A 26,361-nucleotide genomic window follows, 5' to 3' on the forward strand; every position below is an offset into this window, starting at 1 on the left:
CCCCCGCGGCAGGCCTCGGCTGGAGTGGCGGCTGCGGTGGCAGCGTGTACGTCTCCAAAGCGGTCGCGGCAATTAACGGTGAGTGAGCGGGGACGCCCGCGCGTGCGGAGAGCGGTCCCCGCTCGTTATGGCCAGGCCGGTCGGGCGAAGGTTTTGGGGGAGGCGGGTGCTGGTAATGCGGCGGGGATTGGTGGCAGTGCTAGCGGTTCGGCGGAGCTTTCCTTGTCTTCCCCCGCGGGGGGGGCTAAGCACGGAGGCGGGCGCGGCATAAAAAGGCGCTCGGCGTCTGGGCCTGAAGTAGCGTCATGTAGCGCGAGGGTGGGGAGCGCTGTCTCGAGTGTGGGCGGGCCGGTGGTTGTGGCGCAGGTGGCGAGGCGCGAGCATGGGGCAGATCCGTGGGCCGGGCCAGCGAGTTTTGGTTCCGGGGATTCTTCTTTTGTTGGGGGAAGTGTGGGGGGGTTGGAGGCGGGTTTCGAGTTCGGGACGCAGGTGCCAGATGGGAGGGGTGGTTTTAGGTATGCTGAGGCGGGTGGCCCTGCCGTGAGGCTCAGGGGGTGTGGCGAGGCAGCGCCTAGCAGCCCGTTATTGTTTTAGCCGGGTTCCTCTTTGGGGGGTGTGGGTTTTTCTGTGGGGGAGAGCTCTATGGGCGAAGGCGAATGGGCGCAGGTGGAGGGGTGGTGTCCAGCGCAGGAGGTGGGGATGCAGGAGGTGTCGGAGTGGGGGAGTTCTGCACAGGTACTGGAGCAGGGAGGGGCGGTTTGGCGTTCGGCGGGTGAGGAGTTTGGGGAGAGGGATGGCAAAGTGGGAGGGGATGGGTGGTTTGGGGGGGGATAGTGAAGCGTCTGGGGGGGGTTTGGAAGGCGAAGGTTTGGACATTTTCCCCTCCTGGGCTGAAGGTGTCCGGGGTGGTAATGAGGAGGGTGCGGTGGGTTGCTCAGGCGCGCGGGGGCGGGACAGGGTGGGGGGTGCCAAGGAGAGGGTGGTTTATGGGGCGAGCGGTCGTGCCAGGAGGAGGTCGGGTAGGTCGCTATCTTTGGGGGAGGAGTATGGCGAGGTCTCGGCGTCCGTTTTGGGGCATGCTAGGTTGGAGTGGAGCGGGGACGAGGAGGAGATGGTGCCGTCGCAGCGCGGGGGGGTAGGGCGAGCGGGTGTGTATGGAGGGGCTATATCAGGCGCGGGTTTGTCGAGCGGTATCGGGTCGCGGGAGGCTGTTAGTTTCATGGCTCCCGGCACACCAGTCCAAACTTTTTCTTTTCAGGATAGGTCAGGTAGCAGAGCAGCAGACTCGGTAGGGCGAGGTGCGGCCCAATATCGCCGAGGAGAAGGGAGGATGAGGCCTGGCGCGGCACATTCCGTACCGGCGGGGGATCCCGTCGCGGTCAGCTCACGAAGGTCAGGCGCGACCTCGCTGGCCCCAACGTCACGGCGTTCAAGGTGGATGGACTTTTCTGATAAAATGGATGCTTGTGTTAAGCGTGGTAGAGGGGAGGACCGGCGAGTACAGTCGGCTCCCCCGCAAGGTGGTTATAAGGCCATGGAGGCCGCTGGTGCTAATGTAGGGTCCGGTAAGGCCCGAATGGTGGATTTTGCTGAGGAGGCGCTGATGGTGGAGGAGTCATTACTGCTCGACTATGATGAGGATAGCCCCGAAGAAGGGGAGATACGGGGTGATGAGGTGGGGGGACACTCTCATGCTTCTCGTAGTCTGTTTCAGGTTCCGGGTGTGGCACCCATTGCACAGTCTGTGGTGGTGAAATCGGCAGGAGAGCACGGCCCGTCAGCGAGGGCGCATCCTCCAAGGGATTCTTCGGCACGGGCGGTGCAGCGGTCGGAGTCGGTCCGCACACCCTCCTTAGAGCCAGGTGAGAGCGCGAAAACACAGGCCAAACCTATTATGGTGTCTGTGGGGTCTGGGGAGGATGGGGGTGGGGGTGTGTCGGAGGGGAGATTATATAGAGGCAAGTATGTGAAGGACACGGGGGTTGGCACGGGGACAGAGGGAACATTGTCGGGGACCAAGGTGGAAAGTGGGTCTCAGGTAGAGGCAGGCGATGGGAAGGAGAAGCCGCAGAGCAAGGAATTGAAGATCAAGAAGCTCCCGTATATGGGGGTGACTAAGCCTCTGGGGGCGCATTTGATGCTGGCTACAAAAGAGCGTATTTGGAAGGGTGAATATGTGGAGATTCTGAAGCTGTTGCACAGGGAGGTGAGGTCCAAGGAGGGTTCGAAAGAGGAGGAATACGAGTTGGCCAAGCGCCCTAAGGTGCCGCTGACGATAGAGAATTGGACGGCGGCTTCCCTAATTTATGCTAGTGTCTACTGCGAAAAGTTTCCCGAGCGCTGCGTAGCCATATTTAAGTATATGGACGTTATCCGAAAGGCTCAACTCACTGGTACTGGGTATGCTTGGGCTCAGTATGACGAGGAATTTCGGGCCCGTATGGCTTGGGATTCTGAAGCTAAATGGGGTGAGCTGGATAATGACTTGTGGCAACATACTATGGGGGCCGCGCCAGGGGGTAAGACGATTTTTACGGCTAGTGGTTTGCCGCTGGTTTACCGGCCCTGTCAGGGAAAGCCCACCCGGGGTGGGGTGGGAGGCTCAGCCGCATCACAGTCTGGGGTCGGGGCTTGTTGGGATTTCAACAAGGGCCTGTGCACGCGGGAGTATTGTAAATACAGGCACGAGTGTTCTAAGTGCGGCAAGCGGCACTCCCTCGTTAACTGCTGGGGAGTTAGGCCATCAGGAGGGCAGCAAGCAGGTGCAGGAACGTCTGGTGGCGCGCAGCAGTCACAGGGTGGGCGAGGGGGTAGGGGCGCACAGGGTTCTGGGCCCAAGGGCTCCTACGCCAATTAAATTGGATCGGCTACAGGATGCATTGGGTGGCTACGGGGACTTGGTGGCAAAGCAGACTCTTTTGGATGGTTTCAGGTGGGGTTTTCATTTGGGGTACCACGGGCCCCGGCAGAGACGGTGGGCGGATAACTTGAAATCCGCCGCAGAGCACAAGCTGGTGGTGAGGGAAAAATTGCGTAAGGAAGTGCATGAGGGGAGGATGGCAGGCCCGTTTGGAGAGTGGCCAGTTCCTAATTTAATCATTTCCCCTATTGGTGTGGTGCCCAAGAAGGAGGAAGGGCAGTTTCGGCTGATTCAGCATTTGTCATGGCCTGAAGGGTCGTCAGTCAATGATTTTATCGATGAAGACGCTGCTTCGGTGTCATACTCCTCAGTTGACGTCGCTATGTCACTGGTTGTGGCCGCGGGCGCAGCTGCAGGGATGGCAAAGTGCGATATTAAGTCGGCTTTCCGGCTGCTCCCGGTTCATCCGGACAACTGGCCTTTGTTGGGCATACAATTTGAGGGTGAATGGTATGTGGATAAGGCGCTACCCATGGGTTGCTCGTGTCATGTGCTCTTTTTGAGCTCTTCAGCACTTTTTTGCAGTGGTTTTTCACACATCGCACTGGTCACAGATGGGTCACACATTATTTGGATGATTTCTTTTTTGTGGGCTCTTCGGGCTCTTCGGAGTGCCGGCGTGCGCTGGAATCGTTTCAGGAGCTTATGGAGGAGTTGGGGGTGCCTTTAGCTCCGGAGAAAACAATGGGGCCGGATACTGTCATTTCATTCCTGGGCATTGAACTTGACTCAGTTGCGATGCAGGCTCGGTTGCCCGCGGATAAGAAATCCAAAATGTTGGTTTTGCTGGACGAGATGTTGGCTCGATCGAAGGTGACGGTGAAGGAAATACAGGTGTTGCTAGGCCATCTGAACTTTGCTTGTAGGGTGGTTCGGGCGGGGCGGACTTTCTGTCGGCGCCTGGGCCGGGCCTTAGCAGGCCGGCACTTGCCTCATCATCATGTGCGCCTGTCGGCAGGGGTGAAGGAGGATCTGCGGATGTGGTCCTTTTTCTTGCACTCATTTAACGGGGTGCCTTTGGCCAGGGACGAGGATGTACAGTGGGATGTGCAGCTTTTTTCAGATGCAGCGGGCAGTGAAGGTTTTGGCATTTACTGGCAGGGGCATTGGTGTGCAGAGCAGTGGCCTCAGGAGTGGAAGAATGGTGGGCGGAGCATTGCCTTTTTGGAACTTTTCCCACTTTTGGTGGCTTTGACCATTTGGGACAAAGAGCTGGAACACAAGAGGGTGCTTTTCCGTGTGGACTCCATGGCGGTGGTGCAAGTAGTCAATAGACAATCGGCCAGGGATGAGCAGATCTTGAAATTAATGAGGGTGTTTGTACTCGGCTGTTTGCGCTATGACATTTCATTCAGGGCTTTGCACGTACCGGGCGTGGACAATGACATTGCGGATGCTTTGTCTCGTTCACAGTGGGGGAGATTCCATGGGCTGGCCAAAGAGGCGGACAGGACACCGACCCCGATGCCGGAGCACCTCTGGTCGGTCGGCAACGCAGGGTGTTTCAACTGGTGGTAGGTTCTTTGTCGGTTTCCACGCGTACGGCGTACACATTGGCATGGAAGGAATTTCTGGCGTCAGGTGCTAGTAGGAGGGCGGAGCCGGGGCACAGTTCGGAGGATGTGGTTCATTTTATCCTTGACCTCATTGAGAAGGGTCTGTCACGGGTCACTATTGCGGGGAAGCTGGCTGGGGTTGCTTTCATGGGTAAGCTTTTTTGGGGTTATGCCCCGTCTGCTGGGGAAATAGGTCGCAGGATGCTGGAGGGTTGGGCGAGAGAACGGGGCGGGACTGGGGTGTCCCGTTTGCCGATTTCCTGGCAGACGCTGGCTCGTTTGCTGGCTGTGTTGCCTGCAGTTTGCACTGATGATTTTGAAGTTGCATTGTTTTCTACCCTTATGGTTTTCATGTTTTTTGGAGCTTTCAGGGTTTCGGAGCTCCTGGGAACCAAGGTGAAGCGGGGTATTTGTTGGCAGGATGTTTTCCTATCGGACACAGGTGTACACGTTTGGTTGGCCAGTTCCAAAACAGATCAGAAAGGGGTTGGAAAAGGGGTTTGGTTGGAAGCAGGATCCCCTAGTTGCACATGTCCGCTGCGCTTGGCCAGGCAGTGGAAGACGCTCTCAGGGGGGGAGGGGGGCCAGTTAGTTTTTCAACACATAGACGGGGCGCGCGTCTCTGACTATCAGCTGCGTATGGTCCTGCGTAAAGGGTTGCAGCGGTTGGGGTTGGATGGCGCTCAGTTTGGGACACATTCTTTCAGGATTGGGGCAGCGACTGAGGCGCATAACCGGGGTTGGTCGCAGGGCGATATAATGCGCTTGGGGCGTTGGTCCTCTTCTTGCTTTCACAAATATGTAAGGGAGGATCCTCCTTCGGCGCCTGCGTCTACTGCTTTGGTGTGAGTCTCATATGTGTTTTTCATTTCAGGTTCGGTGGCCGGGCCACACACGAGGGAGTTGACGGTGTGGATTGTGGGGCATTCCTTCGTCAAGTGGGCGCACGTTCAGGCGTGCAAAAGGTATTTTGGGGAGAGTTTGGGTTTCAATAGCAGCCTTTTCAGATTGGTATGGAAGGGTAAGGGGGGGATGCTTTGGAGGGAACTGATCCCCTGTCTGAATAAAGCCATGGTGAAGGGTCAATGCCCGGATATTCTCTTAATTCACTTGGGGGAGAATGATCTTTGTAGTGTGAAAGGGGTGGTATTGTTGCGAGCCATGAAAAGAGACTTGGAGTTGTTGAAAGAGCATTGGTCGGGTTGTCATGTTCTCTGGACAGAATTGGTCCCGCGGAGGGTGTGGAGAGGGGCTTTGAAGCCCAGGGCGGTTGATAGGTCTCGGAGGAAAGTGAATTTGGAGATCTCCAGGTTTTGTCGAGATTTGGGCTTCGGGAGAGTCACCCACAAAGATATCCGCTTTGAGGCGGTAGAGTTTTTTCGGGGAGATGGGGTACATTTGTCGAGGTTGGGCATGGATCTTTACTTGTTGGAGCTCAGGGAGGTCTTGTCCCGGTGTTTGAGTGGGCAGAATCAGGCTCGTGGTGTATAAAGCCTTTTTTGTTGGGGGGCAGAAAGAGGGGAGGGTAGTTGCACCGCCCCCCTCTTTCTGGGTGGCGGGGGTTATGGTGAATTCTGGTCAGTTTGACCGGAAGTTGGTGGAGTTATTGTGGTTGAGTTGGGGTTATCGACAGGGAAAGGTTAGTTTGGTAAGTTTAGTTCGGTTACACAGTTTGGGGGCCGATAGCTGAAAAGGGGCAGGCAGGGGAGTTTTGGTTAACAGAAGGTTTGGATTTAGAGATTGTTGGGGGGTTATACAGGAGTGTAATGTTTTATAATGTTTTATAATGTTTTTATATTGTTGTAAGGTTGTAATGTACGGGCGGGGGCGGGCTCGAAGGTATTTAGGGGAGGGGGCGGTGGGCGGGGCTAGGCATGTTATATTTAGTGAGGCCTAGTTTTGGAAGGCGTTTCGGCCAAGGATTTTAATTTGTAATGTGCACCTGTTTCCAATAAAGCGGCCTTTTACACACAATAATCTTGTCAGTGGCCTGCTTCCCCCCTCCACCCCTCCCTCCCAAGGGGGGCTTGGGGGGGAAGGCGACCGCAGGGAGTCCCCACCCCCGGGCAGTTTGGGAGGGGGCGTGTGGAGGGAGGGGTTTGCTGGCCCTGCGCGGCCGTTTTGAATTTGGGCTTGCTGGTAGGGGAAATGTAGCCCAAATGCAGCCCAATTAGAGCCCAAAAGTAGCGGAATGTTGCGCAGGTATAAATACCTTAGGCGCCCGCCCCGGGCCACCATTTTAGGTTTGGTGACCTGGTGGCCGGGAGCTAGGATAGTGTCGTGTTTTTTGTTCCCACCCTTACCCCCCCTCAAAAAACACGTTTTTGGGTTTTTTGCCCCCCGACTATTTTCGTTTCGGGGCTGGGTTTTTCAGTGTAAGTTTTTTTTTCTCCAGTTTTTTCCCCTTTTGCGTATTTTTCAGGCGTTTTTGTGGGGACAGGTGTGCAAGGGGTTTCTGCTATGTTTGTTCTTTGTCGCTTGGAGCAGGTGCTGTGCGGGGGTTATGGTGAATTCTGGTCAGTTTGACCGGAAGTTGGTGGAGTTATTGTGGTTGAGTTGGGGTTATCGACAGGGAAAGGTTAGTTTGGTAAGTTTAGTTCGGTTACACAGTTTGGGGGCCGATAGCTGAAAAGGGGCAGGCAGGGGAGTTTTGGTTAACAGAAGGTTTGGATTTAGAGATTGTTGGGGGGTTATACAGGAGTGTAATGTTTTATAATGTTTTATAATGTTTTTATATTGTTGTAAGGTTGTAATGTACGGGCGGGGGCGGGCTCGAAGGTATTTAGGGGAGGGGGCGGTGGGCGGGGCTAGGCATGTTATATTTAGTGAGGCCTAGTTTTGGAAGGCGTTTCGGCCAAGGATTTTAATTTGTAATGTGCACCTGTTTCCAATAAAGCGGCCTTTTACACACAATAATCTTGTCAGTGGCCTGCTTCCCCCCTCCACCCCTCCCTCCCAAAGTGATTACAGGGCAAGAAAATAGTCAATGCTGCTAACACGATGGGTATTAAACATCATTATTAGTATTTTGCAGCCAGGAGTCACAAGATAAGTGCAAAGTGTGTTGTTGTCGGGCAATGAAAACGCGCGGAGTTAAAAAAAAACCAATGAATGCGCGTGAGAGAGGGGAGCAGGAGGGGAGCCCGGGAGTGATGCGTGCGCACACAGTCTGCTCATTTTCAAACACTCTGCTCCTGCCCCTGCACGCTCCCGCAAGGTGGATGCCGCCACAAGCACGAGTGTGTGCTTGAAAATGAGCAGCGCAACGGCTAAAGACCGTCCAGACGAGACCTAAAAATAGCGAGTGGGGGAGGGTGCTAGGCAGTGATGTGGGAAAAGTGCTGGGGAGAAGAGAGCCTGCAGATGCACTTGAATTGAGCGCTAGATAGGTACTTTAAAAAAAAAATATTGCTATCAAAGGAGGTAGCTAGTGGAAGGATACTGGCCACTAGCCACTGTCCAGTGAAGCTGTACTTGGGCCATGCTCCACGACATGGACAGGAAAGCAGGAAGACGTGCAAAGTCAAAGCAGACTGCATGCTGACCAATCAGAAGCATGGAGATTAGAGCGATGTTGATTCCAACCAATTGTAAGTAAAGGTAATTAACAGACAGGTGCTAAGTCCCTTTTAAGATTTTTTTGTTTTTTTGCAAGCACAGCGCAAGTGATGTTCAGGTGAAACCGAAAAATGGGGCTGGCATTTTGCACAGTTAATTGTGAAGTTTTCCAGTACTTCATCCAAATTTGTATAAGAGGCTTCCCAGTGATGAAGGTTACTCGACTCCCTGGACCTCAACCTTCCCAGCATGAGCAAAGATCGCAAAGGGCTCAAATATAAGCTTTCAGGAGGTCCGTACTTATGAATTAAGTCTGGGAAGAATCTCATTTACAAGTGGTTAAGTTACAAATAATGTTGAATATTCGACTAGATAGACTAGTTGATTTTAGTCTTTAATCACATCAGAAACTTGGAGCAAGAACCACGAAATTGTATAGAGCAGTAACAGTACACTAATGTTGCCTTAATCTCGAATAAACCACAGACCTTACGGTATCAAGGGAAGTGCTCTGACGAAATGCTTAATAAAAACAGTGAACACTGGTACTTGTGGCAGCGGAGGGAAGAACTTGTGCCACTTTGCAGCTGCATGCCGGCCTCCAGCGCTCCTCGCATGTCCCCTTCACTGGAACTATACATAGAAACAATAACAATTCATTGCAGAATATGTGCTCCCAAAATGCATTTGCTGGGCCTTTCACCAACCACATCCACTTCCTTACCCGTTGCAGGACGCTTTGCAGCCCTCCTCAAACTCCTCGTGCCTCAGAATCTGTAAAAAAAAAACACATATGCAGCACAAAGATTTTAAATATTTTGTGGTGACACTTTCAAAATGTACACAAGCCTCAATTCTCTATTTACTTTATTTCTTCAAATCATGATTTTGTGAGAAAGCAATCCTTCTCACCGAGAAATGTTGTCTTTGAAAAGCATTGAATTGAATTGAAATAAGCTTTATTTCGATAAAAACATATCTTAAAAAGCGCATACAGTATAACATACAGAATAGACACAAGCCGCAAGAAATACGTTAACAGCCATGCATCCCGAGATAACAGCAAAATTTTAAAAAGTACATATAGACATATAAATAAGACAGTTTAAAAGGAGAATATATACAGAGGGGGAAATCAATCATCCGATTTGGCTAAGGGCTACAAGGGCTTTAGTTCTTAGCAGCCAGGACCACCTCAAGAATTTCGACAGAACACAAGCATAAAAAGGTCGAGCATCTGATTTCAAGCTGTACGATGGTCACGTGTTCCCAGAGTTTTGCATAAGGGAGTAAGCCAGTAGGATCTTGGGATTTTATATCTCGGGCAAGCAAATAGGACATGTGCGATTGACTCGATTAAGGACTCACAAAAAGGGCAATATGGTGACGTCTGGGAGGGTGGTTTCCAGCGTGCGGTCAGCTCACGAACCGGGAGGGTGCCAATCCTGAACTTGATATAAAGAGATCGATCATACGGCTTTTGTATTATATCAAGGTAAGGCTCGTAGCACACTACATCTTTGATCGTGAGGAATTCAATAGTTCTGCTGCCGCCAAGAGAGTTAGAGTTTCTTTTTGCAATCACCCAACTCCAGTAAAGTTTCTTAAGTTCTGCTTTTGGGGGGGGAAGTTTTATTGTCCCATGCATCTTTGAGGCCGATATCATAAAGCAAAACTTTGACTTCTTTCAACCATTTGATTTTATGCCAGGAAGGGATGGATAATATGTCGGAAAGACCCTCCGCATATTTAGCTAACTCAGGGGTCCGCCAAATCCGGGCCCATAGGAGTAGGGGGCGTACTTTTGCCAAGTGTGTCACTGAATGGCACCCTAGGTCCATTAGTAACGGTACTAAAGGGGTGCTCTGTGGGAGTGCCAGCAGTTCCTTATAGAATCTAGATTCGGACTTGGTAAGCTCATCAGTATTAGTTAAGCCCCATAGTTCGGCACCATAGAGTGCCGAGCTCACACCTTTTGCTTTATATATGTCCAAAGCTGGAGCTATTGGCCGGGACATGGAGGATCGATGTTCCCTGAGAAGAGCGCCAGTAACCCTCTTGTGGGTTAGTAGCATTTTTCGTAGATGGGATGACCAGGACATGGTGTCTGTAATGCGGATACCCAAGTAATCGAATTCTTTCACCCGCTCTAGGGGAACCGAATTTAAAACTGGGGGCCGCCCTAACTTCCTAGGTGGATTTAGGATTAGATACTTGGTTTTGGAAGTATTTATAATAAGGCCTCTAGCACAACAGAAAGCTTGAAAGCTATCAAGCAGAGTTTGCAGTCCTTTTGGTGATTTAGACAGCAGGAGAGTGTCATCCGCGAACAGGAGAGTTGGAATACGATCGCCCGCCAGGGATGGTGCATCAGAAGGAACTTTTTTCAGATGATCCACTACACCGTTCACATAAAGTGAGAATGGGGTAGGGGCAAGAACACATCCCTGGCGGACGCCCCTGTTCACTGGGATTCGCTCCGTTTTCTGTCCCTGGGACCCCCATCGCACTTGGGCGTAATTTCCCTCATGTAGTTTCATTAATAAGGCCAACAAGTAAGAAGGGATATTCATGTTGGCCAGAACACGCCACAAAGTGTCACGAGGGACAAGGTCGAAAGCTGTTTTCAGGTCGATGAAGGCAAGATAGAGACTGCCCTTTCCAAGAAGTACAACCTTCCAATAAAGGAGGAACAATCTGAAGGCCTGCTCTATGGTGCCTGTCCCGACCCTAAAGCCTGCTTGGTAGTCAGAGAGGATATTATTATCGTTTGCCCAAGATAAAATCCTCTCCAAAATCACTTTCCCGATCACCTTCTGAGATGAGTCAATGAGACTGATCGGGCGATAATTCGCTGGATCGTCTCTAGCTCCCTTTTTAAATATGGGAACGACCTCCGCCCCCTTCCAAGACTCGGGAACCGAGGCACCGTTGTCAATGGCATTGATTAGGCTAGAAAGAAGCTTCCCCCATCGAGATGGATCAAGTTTTAAAACATCACCAGGAATGCCGTCTGGGCCAGCTGCCTTCAGGGGAACAATAGACTTAATGGCAGAAGCTACTTCCCTTTCAGTGAAAGGAGTGGTGTTTGAAGCTTTCGCAAGAGAGGGGACATCTTCAATGGAGGGTGTCCCCGAATCTTCTGACCGGGAAGAATAAAGTTTAGAGAAATGATCAAACCAGGCCATGCTCGTAATGTTACATGTTAGGAGTACATGAGCTGGTCTGGTTTTGGTTCTAATGATCTCCCAGAAAGAGCTGGAATCTCGTTTGAGAGAAGCCTCTCTTAATGTCTGCCAATACTGTTCTTCCCAAAGTTTTTTAGCATTAAGGACAGTAATCTTATAGTCCTTCCTAGCCAACTGGATCTTGGATATGATCCTTGTTTTGATAGCCGCGATTAGGGCAGATTTTTTCTTCCTACAAATTGGTGTGTACCACCCATCAATGGGGATACGTTTGGTCACACCTCTGGGTGGGCCACCATTACCCTCTATACGGAATAAATTACCCAACTTACTTATAGTATCTTGGAAAATCAAAGAAGCCTTATCAGGGGGAGTGACATGGGTACTTAGTAAGGCTAGATCGACTTGCACTTCCTGCAATATTGATCTAATTAAATCAACTTTTACATCATCTAGGCACACGTTACGCCATTTAAGGCGTCTCTCGCAATTAGCGGGACATACCTCATGGGTTTGCATAATGCTAGTAGCTGGAAGGGGCAGAATCCCACGAATATCTTCCCATAATGATTTTATGCTAAGAGATAGCTGATTGTGGTCACTATCATGTGAGGGGAGTATTTCCAGGTCTACCTCGTATGCCCAGAGATTAAGATCGAGAAGTATATAGTCGATCCGAGATGTGCAGTTGGTCCTATTATAAGTATGCATGCCTTGAGAGTCAGAAGGTGTTCTGCCGTTTGCAGCCCTTAAGCCAAACTCAAGGGTCATAGTATTTAAAAATATGGCTGTTTTCGTCCATCTCTTTATAGGAGTTAAGGATAGCAATGGAATGCCTCTTTTGAGATCATCCTCAAAAAGGTCAGGAAGATCCAATGAGGCGAGAGGCTCATAGGAACAGTTGAAGTCGCCAGCTATTAATATATGGGATGTATGTTGACACTTGCGCAATTCATCCTCAAGGAGTGGGAATACAGGCGATAGTGCACCACCGTTGAGACCCCTGGCGTAAACATTGAAGATCACAAGAGACTTCCTACCATGGGAGCCCCTTAAGGTAAGTTTTAAAATATCAGGGGAAACAATACAAGCCTTCCTTACAGAGCACCCAGTGGAGATATTGACCCAAATCAAGAGACCGCCCGAAGGGCGACCTCTTCCTGTTGATGGTAAAATGGCCGGTATGAAGAAAGTGGTATAACCGACCATATGATGGGGCACTATACTCCATGTCTCCTGGAAAATACAGATGGAATAGGATGTTATTAAGGAGTTCCAATCTGGTAAGTCAAGTTTGCTGGAAAGACCAGCTACGTTCCAGCTAAGAACCTTTAAGGAGGAAACTTCAGTTGCTACATCATGGGTTATAATAGGACCCGGAGAGTTGGTGGTGACCTGTAAGGGATTGTGTGAGGAGGGCAGCAAAGGACAGTTGCTAGCCTGGTGAAAAGAAATAGGCTGCAAGCTACACTGCTGAATATTTTGGGGGAATTCCTCAGTAAAGTAGTAGTTTTTTGAATTCCTACAGAAGGGTAAATTTTGTCCCCTGAAGAAATGGATTCATGTCAATAGGAATCGTAGCACCCATAAGGGGCACAATACCTATTTTGGACGAAAGGAAGGTGGACATTTCCACGAAGAGGCCAATTTGCCACGAAATTTTCAACCTGAGGCAGGTGGAAGGGAGAGGAATGTGAGTGATAAGAATACACAGGGTCAAAATAAAAATGGCTTAAGTCTAGACATTGTATCCCACTGGTATTAGAGTCTGGATATCTGTTGTTACAAATTAGCTTGGTTACGTAGGGATTCCTGAAATTTATGACAACACAATCACCAGACGTTTGCTTTGTTCTGTTCACCACCCAAGAAACCCTCCTAACATGAAGAACATAGCCGTCCAGATGCCTAGGGAGAGGCCTATTAGTGTTCAGCCAGTATAACGTCTTGTTTTTGAGCTCGGAGAAAGATTCCGACTTGCCAGCCTTTAGGTGTGGAACGCCTGTTAGAACAGCAACAAAAGGCTGGCACTCGGGCGGAAGATTAATATGGGGTAGTTCTTCCACAGGGTTACTGGCGACGCTGTTCAGGTGATCTTGGGCTGGGCCTTTAACAAAAGTTTTAGAAGGGTTCTGTTCGGGATTAGCCGCACGGGCTGGTGCTTCGAGAATTATGGGGCTATCAGTTGGAGCAATGGGTAGTTTCTTTCCTTTGGATAAAGTACCCAATTGAGATGTAAATGCCGGGGATTTAGTGCCAGGAGAAGTAATTCCATTCCTTACCCCTGGGCATGAGGCCACATTAAGGTGTAATGAACCTATTTTAGAAGCAGGATCAGCACGGGTAGTATGCAGGGGGTCAATGGTTACACAATTTTGTTGGCCCATTTTTGAGTGCAGCTTGATTAAAGATTTAAGGGAAAATAAGTTATCCAAAGAGGACTGTTCAAACTTCTCAAGCCTCTCAGCCAATATTGACATTCTTTCCATCAGAGGTAATAGAAGGGAATTGATGAGTGATTTAATTTGGTCGATAAGCGAATGTTGGAGTTCTGGAACCTCTAGTGGTTCAGAACGTATAGTGCACTGCTCAACAGGATTTGTGGGAACTAAGTTAGGGGTCTGTACAAGAGATGGTCGTAATATCTGGTGGCGAGGTTGGGAAGAAACTGTGCGACCAGCTTTCTTTCCAAGAGTATTACGCAATTTCCCTTTGCATTTCTTGGAAACTTTTGATTGATCCCCAATGATTTCACTGCCCACACTTTTGCTCAAAATAGGATTCTGTCCTGCTGAGATAGGTGGCTCAGAAGAAATACAAATTTCGGGGGAAAGGGGTGTGTTAGTAGATTCAAGAACATCTAATGTGGTGGTGAAAAGAGAGGAATACGATAAGTTGATCTGTAGATTTGGGCCATGGGCTGGAGGTCTCACAGATGGGACAGCCACAGTAGGTGACATGTGTTGCGTGTGTCCCATTTGCGTTCCTTCAAGTATAATGTTGTTTGCTGGGGCAGGGGACACAGCGGAAGCGATATTTCCAAGTGAAGAGCGTTTGTCGAGGTGCACGTCAAGGGAAAGACGACGTTCAGTGAGGGCAATTTCTTTTTCGAGTACAGAACAAGCGCGAATTATAAAATGATCTAATGTGCCACTCACTGAATTGCCGCCTGAGGTGCCTCCTCTGCCCGACCGAGTTGACATTGCCATTGGCAGGTGGTATCAGGACAGTACGTTACAAAGGGTAGGGCTACCAGTATGTTAAACGGTCAAAAACCCAGATCAATGCAGTCAATAATCAACAGCTAATGGTCAGATAGTCACAATACCGTCCTAAGGCAAGGACAAGGACAAGGCGCCTGGAGAGTTGGCCCGGCCCGGCCTCACTCGGCCCCGGACGGTCACAGACGGCCCGCCCTCTGCCCGGGCTCAGCCCGGCGCCGCCCGCGCGCGGTCCCGCGACGCGGGGGCTGTCCTCACTTTAATAGCGCCTCCAGGTGTTGATGGGCGTGAGCTTCCGCCCCAGGTGCTGCTGGAAGACGTAGTCCCCCTTCTGTGCGCGGCCGCGAAGGTGATGCACGCGGCGGCGTGAGGGAGACACACAAGGCAGGAGCAAGAACCAGGGACCCTTGACACAACGGCCAGGTCAAGCAATATCCACCGACAGAGTCACGAACACAGGAAAGATCCCCCGCTCCACCGGGGCTGTCCTCACTTTAATAGCGCCTCCAGGTGTTGATGGGCGTGAGCTTCCGCCCCAGGTGCCCCAGGTGCTGCTGGAAGACGTAGTCCCCCTTCTGTGCGCGGCCGCGAAGGTGATGCACACGGCGGCGTGAGGGAGACACACAAGGCAGGAGCAAGAACCAGGGACCCTTGACACAACGGCCAGGTCAAGCAATATCCACCGACAGAGTCACGAACACAGGAAAGATCCCCCGCTCCACCGGGGCTGTCCTCACTTTAATAGCGCCTCCAGGTGTTGATGGGCGTGAGCTTCCGCCCCAGGTGCCCCAGGTGCTGCTGGAAGACGTAGTCCCCCTTCTGTGCGCGGCCGCGAAGGTGATGCACACGGCGGCGTGAGGGAGACACACAAGGCAGGAGCAAGAACCAGGGACCCTTGACACAACGGCCAGGTCAAGCAATATCCACCGACAGAGTCATCCCAGGGCATAATACAACCAGAAGGTGGGAGATTAACCATGATAATATAATGGTGATGGGTGAGGCTAGAGATATGATAGCTGCAGGCAGGACACTGCCCTTAGGTACATCAAACACTCTGTCTCCCAAAGTAAGAGCATCCCCGCACGCTCCAGACACCCGCGCTTCCAGTTTCGAACAGACTTCATATCTAGGCTCGGAGAAGGTCCACTCAGCGCACTGAAGCACAGTACTTCTAGGTTATGGATTGTATGAGCGAAGCTTGCATTTCCGCCTTTCTCTTTCAACACGGTTCCCAGTTTTGTGCTGAGATGCTCCCCGCATTTCCCACAGCTAAGACTGTGGGCATACTGCTAACAAAAACAATGAATATCATGCAGCATTAAAGATGGAAAAGAAGATTTCATCACCTTTGGTGAAATATAGGTGCATCCACATGTAGGGGCAATCAAGGCTTACCTGACCGGTGGCTACCAGTTTAAAGCTTCTTAGAAACTGAGGCTCAGTCAAACTTCCAGAAATCATGCAGCTCCTCTCTAAGAAGGATTCTGGGACATATTTTAGAGAGTTAAAGTTCAGCATAGTGTGCAATTGCTTTTTGTTTTGCACTTAGCGCCCCACTGACGGCTCCAGGCCCAAACCACGGTATAAAAGGCCTCTCAGGCGCTATGTTCAGTCTAGTGAGAGGTGCTCACCGCCCTGTTTTGTGTGCCATTAGCTCTCCTAAGCCTTGAACATTGGCAATGGAATAGTGACTGTTCTTAAGACTCCATGTACTCCCAAAAGTATCCCTGAGTCTCTATCTATAGTAGGTGAAAAAATACGGGTTGGAATGCTACCCAGAGCACCTGCAAGTGGTTTCGATTATTTTGTATGTTTGATGAAACACCTCAAATGGCCACTGGTATGCCCCGGCATGGGTGACTTGCTCACTGTGCCACAGGATCCAAGCTGCAACTCACTGATGAGACCCAATAAGGACAAAACCGGTTTGGTGTTCCATGTGTTCCCTTCTGGAGGGAGCCTCGACTGACAGTTCATGATGGATCGTTCCCATAAGGAGCAGTCAGTATTGATTTGCAGATGGGCAAAAAACAATGGGACTGAATGCTACTCTGAGCAATTGGCAGTGGTTTAGCCTATTTGCAAGCATTCCTCCCATCATCTTTTGTGCGTGTTTTTAACCAATTTATTTTTATTGGGGGTTGCAAAACAACATGATAGTACCGTACCACCTGCCCTTCCATATGCTTCTACACTAACATACAGAAAATATCAATATGAAAGAACATCTCAACTACAACCATGCCTTTTGACCAGCTGAAATTAGTTCCTTCGACGCCATATTTTAGAATGATTACGTGGGCAGTCATGGGCCTGGTAAATAGATTCTTCGAGTTTACCACACCAATCCATTGTCGCCTGCCGCATCGAGATTTTGGGTGACTTCTCAGAGTTCTACTTGCAGGCGATGATGTTCCTCTTGGCCAGTAGCGTGGCTAGGTCCACCAGTGTGGGCTCTCCACAAGGACCAGCCAGATTCTCCAGGATATCCATTAGTGCAATACTAGACACAAAGTCATGGGTCTTTCCAACACCCGAGTCAACTCTGTTTAATAACTTTACAGTATTTCATAATGATAGGGCATGTCCAAACTACGTGGTAAAAGTTTGCATCAGGTTCAAAACAACAGGAGCAGACTGGTAAAGCCAGTTTGCAAGCCCATCACAAGCATTGAGGTGTGAGTTATATGGTGTGCAACCAGTTGAGTTGCATAAAATCAGTCAGGATAAATGGCCAGGGCCTGAGGGGCAATGATTGCATCTCTCCAATCGGCGTCATCGAGAGGTCCTGTATAGCTCTCCTTTTTCTGCTTTAGGGCTTCAAATCACTAATGATGTGTGGATCTGGCAAATAACCTCATCCCCCAGATAGCCCATTAGGAGTTTAGCTTCTAGGGAGCTGAATTCGGGGGGCTCCAGTATCTACTTCAGGTGGTACACGAGTGCGTGTCCCAACTGTAAATACTTATGGGATTGGGTGGTGAGATTGGCAAATTGGGTTTGCAATTGTCGGAAAGGTTTCATTGAGGACCCCTGCCAGACATCAATAACCTGAGTAGGCAATGCCTATTTTATCCCATTTAACGAATCCCTCCAGCTGTGTTAGCTGACGTAGCCATCTCCCCTCCACAATGGGCGGTACTGCGTTGGTTTCCTGTCCCAGCCAGTAATGCGCAGCACGCCATGTTGAGATAACCAACCTGGTGGGCACAGAGAAATAGGTCCACCGTACAGAACACACAGAATGTTATCAAGACCCAAGAAAGACAGCTCCAATTTATAGGCCGGATCTCCCCACCCCCCTCACTTAGCCAATCATTTATCACCAGGAGCTGTGACGCCCAGTAGTACAACCAAACAGCCATGTCCAATCCTCTCTCTGCAGATTGGCAATATTTGTCTAGGGCGATGCAAGGAGGGAGTCATGCCCGAGGAAGGAACATATTACAGTCGCAAGGTTTCGCCACCAAGGCACGGTGATAACCAATGGGAAGGTTTGTAAGACATTAAGAAAGGGAGGGGTAACCATCATCTTAAAGGGTGCGATCCTGCCAAGAATCCGGAGTGGAAGGTGGGACTCGTTCTGAAAGTCTCACTTCATGTAGGATATAAAGAGAGAAAGATGGAGGCCACAAGTCAAGGCCACAAGCCAATGAGATAGATTTGCCAAGGTATTGGAAGCTGTGCTGTAGTATTGGGATCAGCGTCAGCCAGTTGATCACATCTGTGTTTCCTCTGAGAGGGATCAATAGGGATTTGGTCCAGTTAGTGAGTAGACCTGAAGCTTTTTCATGAAGGGCGAGGATGCACAATACGCGTCGCCCGACTGATGGGGATTAGACAGGTATAAGAGAATGATGTCTGCACAGAGCGCGATCCCATCTTTGTCGCCGTTACCCCACTGACAGCCCTGCATTTGTGTGTCACATCTAATCAGGTGGGCCTATGGCTAGGACAAAGAGGAGAGGTGAAAAGGGACATTGGAACTGGAAAGGTATCAGCAAGAGATCTGTGGATAGGCACTTGTACAGATGAGTGCAGGACCCCCACATTGCGGCAAATAATTGCCTGAAGCTCATTCACTCCAATCTACTGTCAAGAAAGGACCAATCGTCAGAATCGAACGCCTCCTCGAAGTCAACAAGGAGAAGGACACAAGGGTCATGAGTATCCTGGAGGCTACCTAGCCCCAGGTGTAGATGTCTGATACAGTGCTGCATGCTGTGGACTGGAAAAATAGGCCTAGAGAAGGAACAGAGCTACGGAGGGCGCCCGGGTTCTGAATAACCAGTAAGTTGGCTAGGTCAAGGTCTGAGAGGAATGATCCCTTGTCTTCAGCATCCCTATATAGAACTAGTAGGCGGGGGAGTAGCATCACCGGAATTTGAAATAATAATCGATGGGGAAGCTGTAAGGGCCATGTGTCTTGTTCGTTTTCATCTGGGGTAAGGGCTCACCTATATCCTCCACGATAAGGGGGTAGATCTAGGTCTTCCTTCTGGATCAGAAAATGTGAGGGTAAGGGGATTGTCAGTCAGGATAGGCCAATTATGTTGACTTTGGGGTCTCGGTTGATGGGTGTTGGACTTGGCCCTTTTTGCAGGGTCATCAGTGAACTTTTTGCCTTCCTCCTGTATTTTTTCTGACCTGTTTTTGTTGGTTTTATGACTCTGGGCACTTTACCACTGCTGATCAGTGCTAAAGTGCACAAGCTCTCCCAATTGTAAAGTGATGCATCGATTAGTGACTCCATGATTGGCTCATTTGGTTTACTTGTCAGACCCTAGTAGAGTGCACTGCGTGTGCCCAGGGCGTGTAAATCAAATGCTGCTGGTGGGCTTGCAGCACTGATTGTGCAACCCACCGGAGTAGCGTGTAAAGTATGTCTCAGGCCTGCCATTGCAGAGCCTGTGTGCAGTCTGGTACTGCCATGTTGACTTGGCAAGTGCACCCACTTGCCAGTCCCTAAACCTTCCTTTTCTACATGTTAGCCACCCCTAAGGTAGGCCCAAGGGCAGGGTGCATTGTATGTAAAAGGTAGGACATACCCTGATGTGTGTGGCATGTCCTGATAGTGAATTACAGCCATTTTCGTTTTTCACTATTGCAAGGCTACCTGTCCCCATAGGTCAGAATGGGCAGTTTGATTATAACACCTTATAATCCTAACTGACCTAAGGTACATGGTAGAAATTCGATTTTAGTATGCCGGAACTCAAAATGATAAAATACATCTTTTAGTGAAGTTGGTTGTAACATTCTGTGTTTGAAAATACCACTTTTAGAAAGTAGGTATTTTCTTGCCTAACTATCCAAGCCTGCCTCTGCTAGGTTGTGTATTCCATGTCTGGTTTCTGAGTGACAGGGGCTGGGGGGTGAGTCAGCACAAGGCTGAATAGACCTATCTGCATGTAGAGTGGTGGGAGGAGTCAGCACCTGGGTCTGAATAGGGCTGTGCCTGCCTTCCACAATGCTGGCTCCACCTCCTGTGGTGCGTCTGATGTCCCTGGCCCACACTGTCAAAGGAAAGAAGGAGTCCTGTAAACAAAGTGCTCCAGGACTGCACAGAACTGGTTTGGACTAGGTACAGGCCCCTCTGTCTTCAGAGCACAAAGGATTTAGTAGTATAAATATGGGGACCCAGACCCCAAGACTTTAGATCACTTCTGGGAATCAAGACGAACCTTTGCGGAGGAGAAGAACCAGGAAGCTGAAGGAGGAGACTACCCCTGTGTTGTGTGTTTGGGGGTTGGCCTGCAGTGGTTGCTTCATTGCCAAAGAAAGGAGAAGAGGGCTGAGTGTGCTTTTCATCGGCTTGCAGAAGATCTCCAAGTGCTTTAACTTGAGCTTGCGTCCTGCCTGAAGTCTCAGGGATACAACACTTCACCAACCAGCTCCCCCCTGAATTCCCTTGCTGGGAATTGAAGTGCCTGCTGTTGTGCTGGGCCTTCTGAGAGACTGCGTGTCGCTGGGAGCTGGAAGCGCGACTCAACGATGAGAAGCACGTCGCCGCTGCATCTCCGGAGAAGCGTGTCGCAGGGCTCATCGAGTCGCCGCACGGCCGTCAGGCGTGCACGCATCGCATCAACGTTGTCGCATCGTAACCAAGACGCCATTTTGTCGCATCGCACGGGAGAGAAGTATCACATCGAGGTGCCATCTTGTCGCATCGTCCCGGAGAGCAGTAAGAAACTGATGCATCATCTAACAGTAAGGAAGCGAGCATCAACTCCCCTGCGCAGCAGTAAGGAACCAACGCATCCACTCCCCTGAGTGCAAGGAACCGACGCATCACCTTCCCTGCGACCCTTTTGTTTGCACTGTGTTACGCACCCAAGGTACTTTGCGAGTAAAGTGTCACATTTACAACTTGAGAGAACTGAGCTATTTTCTACTATTTTAGAGTCTATTTTTGAGTACAGTATTGTGGATTTTTGTCGTTTGTTCTTGTGATAAGTCTATATAAAGAATACTTATTTTTATAATACAACCTGTGTGGTGTCCATCTGTAGTGTTGTCACTGTATTACTGTATGTCTTCACAAATGATTTACACACTGCCTCTGAGATAAGCCTGCCTGCTCGTGCCAAGCTACCATGGGGGTGAGCCGGGGTTATTTTAATAGTGTAGCCCTTTACCCTGACTAGAAGCAAGGGTCCCTATTTGGTCAAAGGTACGTACCTCTGCCAACTAGAGATCCCCAAATTCAACAATGGGTATATAGAGCACGATAGTATTCTGTGAATGTCTCTGTGGTGCTTGAAGCCCACCAGCATAGCTCTCCATTCCGGTCGAGTACTCCGGGGACTATTCTCAAGGTCATATCTCAGGTGGTCAGCTAGTAAGACAATTTATTGGTTTTATCTCCATATTTGCAGACTCAAGAAACATTGCTCTCCAGCATTGGCAGGCTTGCACAAGGGCGAATTGACAGAGTAACTCTTTGCCCAACTTCATTTGGCATTGGTGGAGAAGTGTGGCTCAATGGTTAGAGCGGCAGATCTCGATGCAGAGCACTGGTCCGGGACCAGGGTTCGATTCCCGCCGCGGCAGGGCCTCGGGCTATAAATTCCTCAGACCGGATATTCTCGCCTCAGTGCCTATTCTAATCATGGGTCCCACGCTGCAACTCTGGGCAATAGCTTTCTTAATCTCCACAACGGCCCCAACAGCGCTGGGATGCCAGGCTTCACCATGGGGGTGCCCAGGCGTGGACACTTCACACGGAAAGCCAGGAAGGGTTCCTTCAGCGGTATGAGTACAGCGCTGAGATACCCCTAGGGGTGATTCGGCGCTATACAAGTACATTTACATTGGAGAGTTGGAAGTGTTGCCATCAGGCACCACTTTTTAAGACAAAGGGTTTTCGTCTCCAAATCTGACATGTGGGCTTGCTTCTCTCGCTCCCTAAGGTGGAGAAAGTATTTGCCCGCGCCTCCAATCATGGCCTTACCGGCCATCTGTAGTGTGCCTGAAGAGGAGATCGAGCTGTGGTTGATATCGAAGTAGGTCTTCAGTTCTGCAGCTAAGAATTCAGAGCACGTAGGATCCACCATGCTTTAAGGAGGCAGATTGGCCGGTGAGTCAAGGGAGGGGAGCCAAGAAGGTAAGGAGTGTGGAGTGGTCTGAGATGCCATGTGAAAGGATATCCACTGCAGTGGTACATAGGACATTCGAGGCTGGGAGGAGCAAAAGATCAATGTAGGAGAGTCTCTTTTGTGCGGCCGATGTGTGTATAATCCCTATTGTGTGGGTGCCCACGTCTCGCAAAAAAACAGTGAAGTCATCCAAGACGTCAGGATGTTAGCATGAGACGTGGGGTTTGCAGTGAAGTCTTTAACAGGATTTGATGTAGCATTGAAGTTTCCCCCAAGAATCATGATGTCTTGAGAAAGCCCAGTATGACATCTTGCAAGTTTCTAAAGCCAGTTTAGTGGGCTGCGGTGATATATACATGCTCATAAATTTATGCTGAGTGCCTTTCTAGGTTGCTGAGATACCCACATATCTGCCCTGTGGGTTTAAGACTGTTGCAGTAACTACCAGGGAAAAGCTTTTTTGTAGAAGGGTGGCAATACCTCTTGAGCCTCCAGAAAACCCACCTCATACCCAACAAATGGGTCTCTCTGAGCATGAGCACTGCAGGCAATTTCTGCTTGGCATACGCGAGAGCAGCCTTTCTTTTGGGACAATACCTTAGAGCATTTATGTTTCGCCAGAGGACTGTGAAACAAGTAATGGGGATGGGGGTTTAGTAGATCAAAGGATATGAACATCAGGTGACTCCGGTCTGGGTTGGGTCCCAGGGGGGTTAGCAGTGGGCTGCAGTAGCGAACTGTGTGGCAGTGTATCGGAGTTTGGGAGGCTAGCTTGGCATTTTGGAACAAGTGTTAAGAAAGCAAACACACATAACAAACCCCTTCCCCTCAGAATCTGTCGCCCTCAAACAACCCTCAACACAACACAACACAACTTCAAAATCTTGACAGGACATTAGAGGCAGACCTCCTGACAAAAGGATCTTAGGGATAGCATCGCAGCAGCAAGGTCAAGGCATGCGGCCATGGGTAGAGGTGGGCAAGCAGAATGAGCTCACCCAATGTGTACTGGCCCTTATATAAGTCCATAACAGCCAAAGGTGAAAAGTCAGGTTTCAGATTCCAGTGGATCAATTCCAGAAACTGTCTTTTCAGGGACCCCAAGGGGTGAAAGTTCCTGAGACTGATCGGTTAGCTGGCTCGAGATGAGCCCCTATCTGGATCAGAAGATACGGGGGACCTTCACGACAGGCCACGACCCCTTTGGGATTGCATCCTCCTCCGCAACCGGGGTCACAGGAGACCCAGCATCAGCTGGCTAGTCTGCTCTTGAATCTTCTTGTTCTCCAGCAGGCCTCCACCCAAGTCCTTCTTCTCTGCTGCCTAGTCCTAGGCCTCCTCGGGGGTCTAAAAGAAATGGGTCCATGAAGTTTGGATTCAGCATAGCTAGAAAGATAATCATATATTGCAAGTTTATTGCTCTCCGCTTTTGCTTCACTGCGTAGAAGGATTTATGCCATTGCTTGACCATCTTAGCGTATTTGGGAAATATCATAATGTGTGTGGACTGAAATGACAGTTTTCTGGCTCTGTGCCTCATGTAGTATTACATCTCGGTCTCGACAATTGAGAATGCAGGCAATGATTAGATGCAGACAGGCTCCCGGTGGAAGGTATTGGGAGCCGAAGGTCTGTGAGCTTGGAGACAGCGATTTACCGACCATCCAGCAGTTTAGCCAGCATTCCAGGAATTTCTTTAGGTCTGTGGATTCAGTCCCCTCTGAGAAGCCACAAGTCTGGGATTGTTGCGTCGAGATTGGTTTTCAGCATCTTCTGCTCTGGATTAAAATTGTTTAGTGGAGGAGAGGAGTTTAGATACAATGAATTTGAGAGCGGCCACTTCATCCTTCAGTGTAGATACCCAGCCTTCAGCCTCAGAGAGTTGATTTGATTTGTTATGTGGGTCCTGTCGAGGAGGGTCCCATTCTCTTTCACTTCTTCAGTCTTCGTCTCTGCAGCTTACCGCAAAGCTTGGATAGCCTGCATAATGGTACACGTGACTGATTTTGGCTAGGTCAAGGTCAAGGTCTGAGAGGAATGATCCCTTGTCCTCAGCCTCACTCAGTTGAGCACTGGACTGGTGAACTGCCCGCTGAATGCCTGGCAGCTCCCCATTGGTTAATGGTAAATTTACTCATTTTGGTCTGGCCCTGAGATATCGGGCCCTTATCCTTCCACATAATATGAGTGAAAGGGAGCGGATACTATCCGGTTCTGGAACAGTGGGGCCTGCCTCCAGTGGCCAACAAAGTGAGAGTGCCCCTAGGGTGCACCTCCTTCAGGGTCCACTCTAGAGCCAGCCAGCAATGAGAAGCCAGCCATTGCTACTGGCACACGTTTAAATCTGGGATCTCAGGCGTCAGGCAAGGTCCAGTGAGGCGTCGGTCAGGCGGAATCACAACTGATAAGGAATCACAGCTAGCGGTGCGGTTGAAATAGAAATCCCCAGCGTCCCCGGTGCCAGAAAGGGCCCTACCATGGAAGAAGGGGAGAAGAGCAAGGTTTGCTCTCAACCTCCCTACCTGTGCCACAGTCTACCAGGTAGGGCATGAATCCATCCTAGGTATCAGCATTAGGACAGTAGCTGTTCCAGTGCCTCCTCCAGGCGATCCGAAAGGGAGCTGCCCAATTCAAGACTAGGCTGCTATGCTGGCCGCCAATGTTTTAATGTCTTTCCAGGGCTATCAAGCATATCTCTTTGGTAGCAGGCATGTTGGCAAACCTGCCAGGATCATCACAGAGAGCCTTAATATACCAGCAGCAACGGTGGATGGAGGACATTTTGGAGGTCCAGGATCTTAGTTAAACACCCTCCATCATCTTGGCCGTTCCAATCTCGCTCCCTTTTGTATGTTTTTGAAGACATTAAAGGCACTTTTATGGTGGCTCTCTGACTTTCAGTCAATAAACTTTGCATCATTGTTCAGTCCATTCAGTACTGGTACAAGTTGGAGGAGGCACAGGAAATTACTATAATTGATTTTTTTAAATACAGTGCTTTGAGCGCTACTAATCTGTATGCTTGGGTACATCAATTAATATGACCATGCATGTAGCCCTGGTGCCCTTATGCACCCTTGACGGTGACCTTCGAAATAAAAACAGGAGCCAATAGGTGAGTAATTTATGACTTATGAAAGAGGGGTTGGCGAGATAGCACTGATAATCGGATAGCACAAGCGGACTAACATTAAGAGTACATGGGTCACTACTGAATGAGCAACGGGTGCTGTATGATGTTACCAGTCTAGCAAAAGTTACATAAGTAGCTGTCCAGCCCTCTTTCTCTTCCACTGCTTTGGGAATCACAACATGGTTATACATAGGTAAATGCAGGTCCTTGTGATCACTGGTACCAATTTACTGATCAGTGTCTGGCTCTCTAAACTGGGCCCTCTTGTGGGGTGATTGACGCACAGAAGACGCATCATCACTGAAGAACCAGCAGGTGTGGCCTGGTCCAGTACCAAAACTGAAGTTGGCAGTATAGACTGCGTCTGGGAAACTGGAGCCATGGGTGATCCCATAATCTTTGGAGCAGGACCAGAAACTACAGGAGATGCACTGGGGGCAGAACGGCTGAATGGATCTTTATGGCTTTCAGCTTTGCTCTCAAGGCATCCAAGGAGTATGTAGAAAAGATAGGGGCAGCACGGGGGCAAACCCTTCAGTGATCAGTTGAAGTGGGTGTTAGTCCTTTTCAAGTAATAATGGCACTATGCTTTACTAAGTCCAGGTAGGTCTCAATGATTTAAACCTGAATTCAAACGTTGGAAGCTGTAGCACAGAGCAGACAGGCTTAACTTAGGAGAAATGTATAAAGTGTTCGTCAGTGCCAAAACAGTTTAAAAAAAAATGCAAAACACAACGCAATAAAAATCTCACTTCAATTTATGAAAATTGAGAAAACGTTAATGAGTAAATCGACTTCAAATCAACAAAAGTTGGATGTAGGGTACTGGAGATATGGTTCAAAGTTTTAGATGTTTCCAGTGCCAAAATGGGCAAAAGCACTGAGTGCAGGCATCTGGTCAAGCTAGACCGGGTCAAAGTCAGAAGTTAAGGCCGACCAAAATGCAGTGTGGGTCGGATACAAGGACCACATTCAGTCTGGACAAAGTTTTACCTTCTGACTTACGGACTAATTTATATTTTTACAAATGTTTTTTACTCTGTCAGGGCGACTGAGTAAATTACTTTGTCGCCCTGACTGAGTAACCGCCTTCCAAATTTTTAAATGTTTGTCAGTCCGACAAACAGTTCAACCATTTACTGGAACCGCCATCAAGATGGTTCCTGCAATGTATTGGAACTTTG

General features: G+C 49.6%; 1 protein-coding gene across 1 annotated transcript in view; it reads right to left on the reverse strand.

The window, feature by feature from the left end:
- Window positions 1–26,361, reverse strand: part of GLOD4 (glyoxalase domain containing 4) — a 166,892-nt gene that overhangs the window by 107,153 nt on the left and 33,378 nt on the right. The window contains exon 2 of the mRNA XM_085649356.1: window positions 8,759–8,808. Coding sequence (XP_085505482.1) covers window positions 8,759–8,808 — 50 coding nt within the window. The remainder of the gene's footprint in view (window positions 1–8,758; window positions 8,809–26,361) is intronic.

Source organism: Triturus cristatus, chromosome 3_2 (assembly GCF_964204655.1).
Source record: "Triturus cristatus chromosome 3_2, aTriCri1.1, whole genome shotgun sequence".
In the NCBI taxonomy this organism is placed as follows: domain Eukaryota; kingdom Metazoa; phylum Chordata; class Amphibia; order Caudata; family Salamandridae; genus Triturus; species Triturus cristatus.